Raw genomic sequence first — 7668 nt, forward strand, 5'->3', positions numbered from 1 at the left:
TGTGAGCCCACAGGATATAATATTTACAAAGTAAAAAGGTAAAAAAAGAAAAAAAAGTAGAGGTAAGAAGCAAGCTGTATGTTAACGTCAACCCCATAAAGCGCCAGTCGTCTGCTGCAGCTGTAAGCACAGAAAGTGGGCTTTCCAACACAGCACACTGTTCATCTGCATCCCTAGGTATTTATAGAGCGATGCTTTTTAAATAGAAGTGTCCTTTATCATGACAGGCTCGTGGTCTGAAACATTCCTCTGGTCAGAATCAGAATCAGAAAGTCTTTGTTGTCATTGTACAGAAGCCCAATGAGAATACATTTCACTACATCCCATCTGAAGAAGACAAAGATATATATATATATATTTGTATCTTTCTGGTGTTTAGCCGAAGATAATTAACTAAAACCTTAAAAGGAATCATGTCAAGCCCAATGTGCTGCCATATTTTCTTCATGGCAGCGGTGACAGTGGCAGCATCATTCTGTGGGGATATTTCTCTTCATCGGGAATTGAGTAAAAGGTTTGAGTTATAGGAACATTATGCTAAATAAAGGGAAATCCTGGAAAATAATTTTTGGCAGAATGTGAAATGGTTGAAACTGGGGCATAAGTTCATCTTTCACCAAGATGACTAAACATACAGCCAGAAAGACAGATTTAGTGATATGTAATATAGAACGATCAAGTCAGTTAAGACTGTGATTAAGAATCTGTGGCAAAACTTGAAAATTGCAGTTTAGTTGCAGAAATCAGAACAATTTTTTTTTCAAAGTTGTACATGTATTTGGCTTAATCACAAACAGAATGTATTTTAAAGGTATATTAAATATTTTGATATTGTTCACCGGCCAATATGATCTAAGAATATTTACAATAATAATCACCTAAGAAATATTTAATGTTCTCTGTTTATAAGTCAGAAGATGAACTCCTGGTATTTCAGAATGATTTTTTGATATTACAAGGTTAATCCTAAACCTACTGTACACATCTTTTACCTTCCACTTTTAAGCATTCTTTTTTGTGTGTGTTTGTTTGGTTGTTTTTATTACTAATTTTGCACTATCAGACGCTATAGTGCTACTTGAACCAGCATATGCCCAAATTACCTTGCGATTTCATAAAATCGCCTTATAAAGTACAACGTGTGCCTACCGTATACTGACACAAACCAGAGAAGCATAATATTTAATCAGATTTTTTTTTCCAATAAACCCCGCATCATTGTGCTGTGACTGTTTTATAACAGTCGGCTAATTACGACTATGGCTCCAGAAATATTAAACATATCTCGTTTCAGAGCTGCGACCTCAGCCAAACAAACAATACATGCATAAAGGTTGGTAAAACTACGGCGCCAATGTTTCATTATCAAATGGCTCCTGTATATAACCTGAATAATTAAAAAATGTCTTGTCTTCTCTATAATAGAGACGCATGCATCCCCGGCAGCAAATGGAAAACCAGTTATACCACAAAGTCCCGCCTCTTCATCTCTTCATCCAATCAGCAGGGAGTATTTATCACTTCCGGTTGTTTTCAATACACTAAAGACACATGTCTGCTAATAGCTAGCGGTGGTGATAAACGAGGAAAGCGGACATAAAAGTCTCTGAGAATGGTCCACATCAGTAGAATTTGTTTCCGCAAGGTAAATAAATACGTCAATCTGTTTGTTATCTACATGACTTATCGGCGCGATTTTAAACAATTTCACATTAGCGGTCAAGCTAGCAGTCAGTGCATAAATGGTGTTATTGCAGCATTAAAGTAAAATATATATCACAGTAATGTTTGATCACATTTTACTAAATTGATTGTATTTGTTATGAAGGGGAAAAAAGTCACTCAAACGATAAAATCTTTTGTAATTTAGGATTATCCAGTTCTTGCGGTTAAATTGCAGTTTTTATTTTCTTGGACAGTATGTGGGCTACAAAATGTAAAAAAAAAAATGCAAAATGAAAGTATACAGCATCACAGCAGCCCATTATCATATATTATTGTGTAGTAATCACCTTTACAGTGCCTTTCTTTTTTCTGCATAAGTCACAGCTCTTGAACATTTTCACATTATTGACTTGGCTTGGATTTTGTCATTTAACATTTTTCTATGTGCTGCTTTGTGTTGGTCTATTAGGTCATATCAAAGCAAAAATATATTGGAATTTATATAATTACAACTAAGTCATACAATAAGCTGAGGAAAAAGGAGAACCTGCCAGTTTTAGTTGTAAGATGAGATTAACATCAAGAACTAGAGCACACATCTTATATTTCTTTTTTTTTTCTTTTATTTTTTTACAGTTTAGATTATAAAATGTTCAGTAATATCTAGTAGTATTTTTTTTAAGTGCTTTAGTTCAAGATCCAAAAGTGGATTTAAAATTATTTTAGGTAATGCAGGTGTAAACCATGTGTAAATGTGTTACACTACCTAAAAGCAGTGAGCTCACCATCAAATCTGACTTGTGTTTTTAACGCTTCCATACAGTATGGAAACTTTGTGGACAACCTCCGCCTGTACGTACGTGGAGGCACCGGCGGGATGGCTCTGCCTCGCCTTGGAGGACATGGAGGAAACGGAGGAAACGTTTGGGTGGTGGCGACACAGAACATGACTTTAAAGAGGATCAAGGACAAATACCCGTTGAAACGGTTCGTAGGGGGATCAGGAGCCAACAGCAGGTCGGTGTCTGCAAACACAACCTTGTTTTAAAATTCAATTCTTACTTACATATATGCGTTCCATCTATCAGACATCACTGAACGCTTTTGTTGGTGTTTGATTTTCTTATGTCAGTGTTCGAGCTCTGAAGGGAGAAAAAGGGAAGGATGAGGAAATCCTAGCACCCATTGGTATCACTGTCACTTCTGATGACGGCAGAATACTTGGTATGTGAGAAGTCCGTTTATGTCAATAATTTAATTTCCCGTAAAATGTTTTTTTGGCAAAACTTTTTTTTTCATCAATTCTTTCACAAGGCGAACTGAATGCTGAGGGGGATCGGGTGCTGGTGGCTAAAGGAGGTTCTGGAGGGACACCCTGCTCTTCCTTCGAGCCCAAGAAAGGCCAGGTCAAACACATACGTCTGGACCTGAAGCTCATCGCTGACCTGGGCCTCGTAGGGTGAGAGTAGAAACCCACATTAGCAAGTACATATTACCTTACAGAAGGGTTTTTGAACTTTTTTGTTACATTGCAATGTATTCACAATAAAAACATCTGGTGTGATTATGCCTCAGGATAATGTTCTGTGCATGCTGCAGATGTATGGAGCTAAATTCATGACAATTCCTCTGTTATCCGTTTGTTTCTTCAAACATTGGGACAGCTTCCACTTTACAATTATGATCTAGTTCTTGTTTTTTCTATTGCTTAAGATCCCAGTGGAATAAATCATACAAAATACAAATTTGTTGTAGCTTGACTTAAAAATAAATTGAAACAAAACAGACTTTGATGCTGGATGTATGCTGACTATGTCTTGCTAAATTCTCGTCAGGTTCCCAAATGCAGGAAAGTCATCTCTCCTCACAGCCCTGTCAAACGCCACACCTCAGATTGCCAGCTACGCTTGTAAGAATAAAACAGCTTCAAGCTCAGAACATCTCACATATTTTTCTTTTATTTCTAAAGTCCTTTATTATTTGTCTTGCAGTCACAACTTTGAGGCCTGAGATCGGCAAGGTAGCATATCCAGATTACAAGCAAGTATGTGAATGCTTACCATCCCTTCTGCTTTGGCTGGTTTTATAACTCTGACCATCAGAAATACCTGATGTGTGTTTCAAAGTTTCCCTAATTATTTGTTTTTGTTTTGGCAGATCTCAATTGCGGATCTGCCGGGACTCATCGAGGGGGCTCACCTGAACCGAGGCATGGGCCACAAGTTCCTAAAGCACGTAGAGAGGACCAAGCAGCTGCTGTTTGTTGTATGTAGAAGCAGAAATAATGTTCCACATATGTAAACATGTCAGAATGTAAGTAGCTGAAGTCAGCCAGGGTTTGCTGTGAGATGCTCTGTGTTCTTGCAGGTGGATGTTGGTGGTTTCCAGCTGGCCAGTAAAACACCCCGTAGATCTGCCTTTGAAGCGGTGCAGCTTCTCACCAAGGTGAGTCTGATGTTGCAAAGCGTTTTATTTTTATTATAAAATCCTACTCTTACTGTTGCCAGGTCCAAAACGTTTTTCCCATCAGGGTTCATCCACTGTGTGGAGATTGTGAAATAGATCTTTTTTCCAGATCTGGATTAATATTTAGCAGTATTTGTTTCCCAACTTTATTCCCTATTCCATCCTCTAATAGCTGTATCCTTCACATCCGTCCGTCTGTCCGTCCTGCTTTGGTTGGTTGAATTTATACTTTCAAAAACAGGTTTTCAAACCAGGTTGAGAACTGGAGATTTCAGTCTTTAAAATCTGAAACTTTTGTGCGAAATCTGTGTTGGAACCTTGACTGCAACTTTTTGTATGAACTACTAACATCTTAAACTTAATTTTACCTCCTTCTGTGTCTCCATCACCTCTCGCCGAAGGAGCTGGAGTTGTACAAGGAGGAGCTCGTGTCAAAACCTTCATTACTGGTGGTAAATAAAATGGACTTGCCTGAAGCTGATCAAATGCTGGAAGAACTCAAGGAACAACTTCAAAACCCAGAAGGTAAGTCAGTGTGTTAAAGTGTTGACCACTGTTAGATGTTAAATGTTAGCCGAAATACTCCAATACAGTTACCCATAATTCCCTCAACAGCTAAGTATGTTTGGTAAGACTTTATTTGAAGGGGGGTGAATAAGACTGACATGACACTTTCATAAACATGACATAACACCTGTCATGAACATCAATAAGCCTTCATGAATATTTATGACTGTTGTCATAAAGCATCATTCGGTAAATTATGACACTTTTAATACAAAGTTGACATTATTCAAAATGTCTTTGTTATGACAACTTGACATTAACCAATAAATCATTACTGTTTAAACTTTACCTTTAATAACATAGTTACCTAATTTTTAAAGTGCAATCAGTAATACTTTTATAACAAATTTATATCAGTAATGATTTCTTGGTTAATGTCATTCATGTTCATGACAGGTGTTATGTCATGTTTATGAAAGTGTCATGTCAGTCTTATTCAACCCCCTTCAAATAAAGTGTTACCGTATGTTTTTGGTGGAGCAGGTTTCAGGATGTAGTGACATCTATTGGGAAAAAAAACACAGATTCTAACTCAGTGAAAGCTTACATGTCAGTATTTTAAATATGGAAGCCTCTGAAAAACAAACTGTCTTTTGTATGATTGTGGCTAGAATATTTGCAGATGTATTAGACTGTTTATATTATTTATTGTATTCAAAATTTTATATGAACCAGATTGTTAGACCTTTAAATTAGCCTTTTCTGCCATCCACAGAGTTCACTAATTTGCTGCCAGATGACATGATCCCAAAGAACTTCATAACATTCAGACATGTGGTTCCTATTTCCGCCCTCACCGGGTTTGGTGTCGACCATCTGAAGAGTTGCATTCGACTCTCACTGGATGAGTACGCCGCCATGGAAACGGGCGCCACGCACCAGAAAAAGCTGCAAGCACTGAGGCAACAATCTCACGAATGTTTTAGAAACGAGGACAAAGTCTCACTGTCAAGTGGCGTTGGCGGGACTCGGCGAGCGACGTCCTGAGATCTGTCAGCTGAAACAAAGCGAGGTGGAAAGATCTCTCTTTGGAGAAACGCAGGAACGAGAAAAACCGCTCAGCATCTTCGATGGAGGAAATGCTGCATAGATGTCTGACATATTGGCCTGCTCCTTTTGACTTTCTGCATAGAATAAGGAACATATTTTCGCAAAGATTAATATCATGTTCATTTTAAGTTTGGTCGAGTTTGATTCTAAAAAAAACTAAAACTGCGAATTGTGTTTGAATGAAAGTTTTATTTTATATTAAATATATTACAATACTTAATGATTAAGAGAAAAAAAATAAGTGGGCTGATTTTTGCATCAATAGTCTGTACAGCACACAAGTAAAAATAAAGATAATAAAAAAAAGAACAACTGCAGTGTTCCTGGAGTCGAGGGCCTACGAGTCTGGCTGAACTGGAGCCCACCGAAGTAGTCGGTCTGCTCAAGTACGCAAATACATTCAAAGTTTCCGGCCAGAAACGGAGTCCGCGGCTCATCTGGAGGGTGGACGCTGTGTCCTGTTTGGACTGGTCAGTCCGGCTGTTTGTGCAGGCTGAATCCAGACAGGTTTTGACGGAGGCGTCCCTGGCAGGCTGCGCTCCGAGGGTTGTGCAGTGCAAAGTCCAGAACAACCAGAACGAATGTCTTCATCGAACACAGTATTTTTGTGTTAAAACATTACTCTAGCAGCTCTAGGAGTGATGCTCGCCTCAGGAAAAATGAGAGGAGCAGAACTCTAGAGCAAAGAAAGGAAAAAATACAATAAAGCACTTCTGACCAGTCGAATGGTTGCTGTACATAATACCAGGGTTCCTACACAGTCTTGGAAAAGCTTGGAATACAAATGTTTTATTTTCCTTGTCTGGATAAGTCAGGAAAAATTAAACGGTAAAGTTTGAGTTCACAGCTATATTCGTCGTTTGATCTATGAAAAAAATAAATAAAATTTTAACTTCCCGAAAAATAAGTTCATTTTTACAGTGTCTTAATTTTTGCCAAATCACAGCTCAAGTTTTGACTTTGAGTTGGTGACAGAGAAATGATGCATGAAAACATTCATTTAGACATCAAAAAGGCCATTTCCCAGTGCCGTTTTAGCCACTAAATCCTCTTCAGTCAGGATTTTAAACGTTTATTGAATTTATTTATTCAAATTATCCTTCTCTGAAATCAAACATTCTAAACATTTTTGAGGGACACAAAAAGTTAAAGCCGAAGAAATCTGTAAGGGGGTGCAAGCACTTTTTCATGGAAATGTAGGTGAATGTTTTGAACTCCGATTTCCAGAAAAGTTTTTTAAAAAACTCTAAAAATTTGAGTCTGAGAGATTATGAAATGTTGTAGGAACCCAGTAATGCTAACAAAATGGTGAACATTGAAAAGATACTTAAAACAAGACGTTTGAAGCAATATTAGTTCAATATCGTGGAGATGGCTTTACCTATACAGATCAAATGCATACATGAACTACAAATGTAAAAGAGGAACAGAAACACTCGTAAAATGACAAACTCAGAGCTTTAAGGCGACGGCTTCCACGCAAGGTAGAGCAACGAGTCGCAACTGTACAAAGAACTTGCTGCTAGGAAGCAAGCACCAAGACATCCACCTTAAATAGCTGCACAGGTGCGACAGAAACACGACTCGACTCTGTGAAGTTCCCCTGCTGAGCAGTGGAGGGACACAAACCGCGTTAAGACAAATGGAGCAGGGCTCGAGACTTTCAGTGACATGCTCGTTTTCCTTGTTACGGTCTCACAATTAGCCAACCAGAGATATAACTTAAGGTTCGATATAGAACGGCCATGCCATTGGTCTTCACAAGCTCAAACAGCAAGCACTGTACAGCATAGTTAATCATTTACAAAGGCTCGAACAACTCGAACCCTCACAGCTAAATCCAAAAGTGCACATTTAAAATAAAAAAAGTGTACAGATCCGGTTCGAGTTCAGTCGGCCACATTCGTCTCTACGGCTCAC

General features: G+C 38.3%; 1 protein-coding gene across 1 annotated transcript; it reads left to right on the top strand.

The window, feature by feature from the left end:
- Positions 1 to 1504: 1504 nt before the first annotated feature.
- gtpbp10 (GTP-binding protein 10 (putative)) lies at positions 1505 to 6982 on the top strand. The gene is made up of 10 exons (XM_015055826.1): positions 1505 to 1645; positions 2489 to 2682; positions 2798 to 2889; positions 2980 to 3124; positions 3501 to 3574; positions 3657 to 3709; positions 3823 to 3930; positions 4033 to 4110; positions 4533 to 4656; positions 5414 to 6982. Exons 1-10 carry the CDS (start codon positions 1613 to 1615, stop codon positions 5683 to 5685), a joined length of 1173 nt encoding a protein of 390 aa, XP_014911312.1. The 5' UTR covers positions 1505 to 1612; the 3' UTR covers positions 5686 to 6982.
- Positions 6983 to 7668: the final 686 nt, after the last annotated feature.

This window comes from Poecilia latipinna, unplaced genomic scaffold, assembly GCF_001443285.1.
Source record: "Poecilia latipinna isolate Pla-1442-1.1 unplaced genomic scaffold, P_latipinna-1.0 Scaffold1337, whole genome shotgun sequence".
Taxonomy (NCBI): domain Eukaryota; kingdom Metazoa; phylum Chordata; class Actinopteri; order Cyprinodontiformes; family Poeciliidae; genus Poecilia; species Poecilia latipinna.

Coding starts and splice junctions, on each gene's coding strand:
- gtpbp10 (XM_015055826.1), top strand. CDS start 1,613: ATGGTCCACATCAGTAGAATTTGTTTCCGCAAG. Junction 2,683..2,797: donor GGATCAGGAGCCAACAGCAG/GTCGGTGTCTGC, acceptor TTCTTATGTCAG/TGTTCGAGCTCTGAAGGGAG. Junction 3,710..3,822: donor CATATCCAGATTACAAGCAA/GTATGTGAATGC, acceptor TTGTTTTGGCAG/ATCTCAATTGCGGATCTGCC.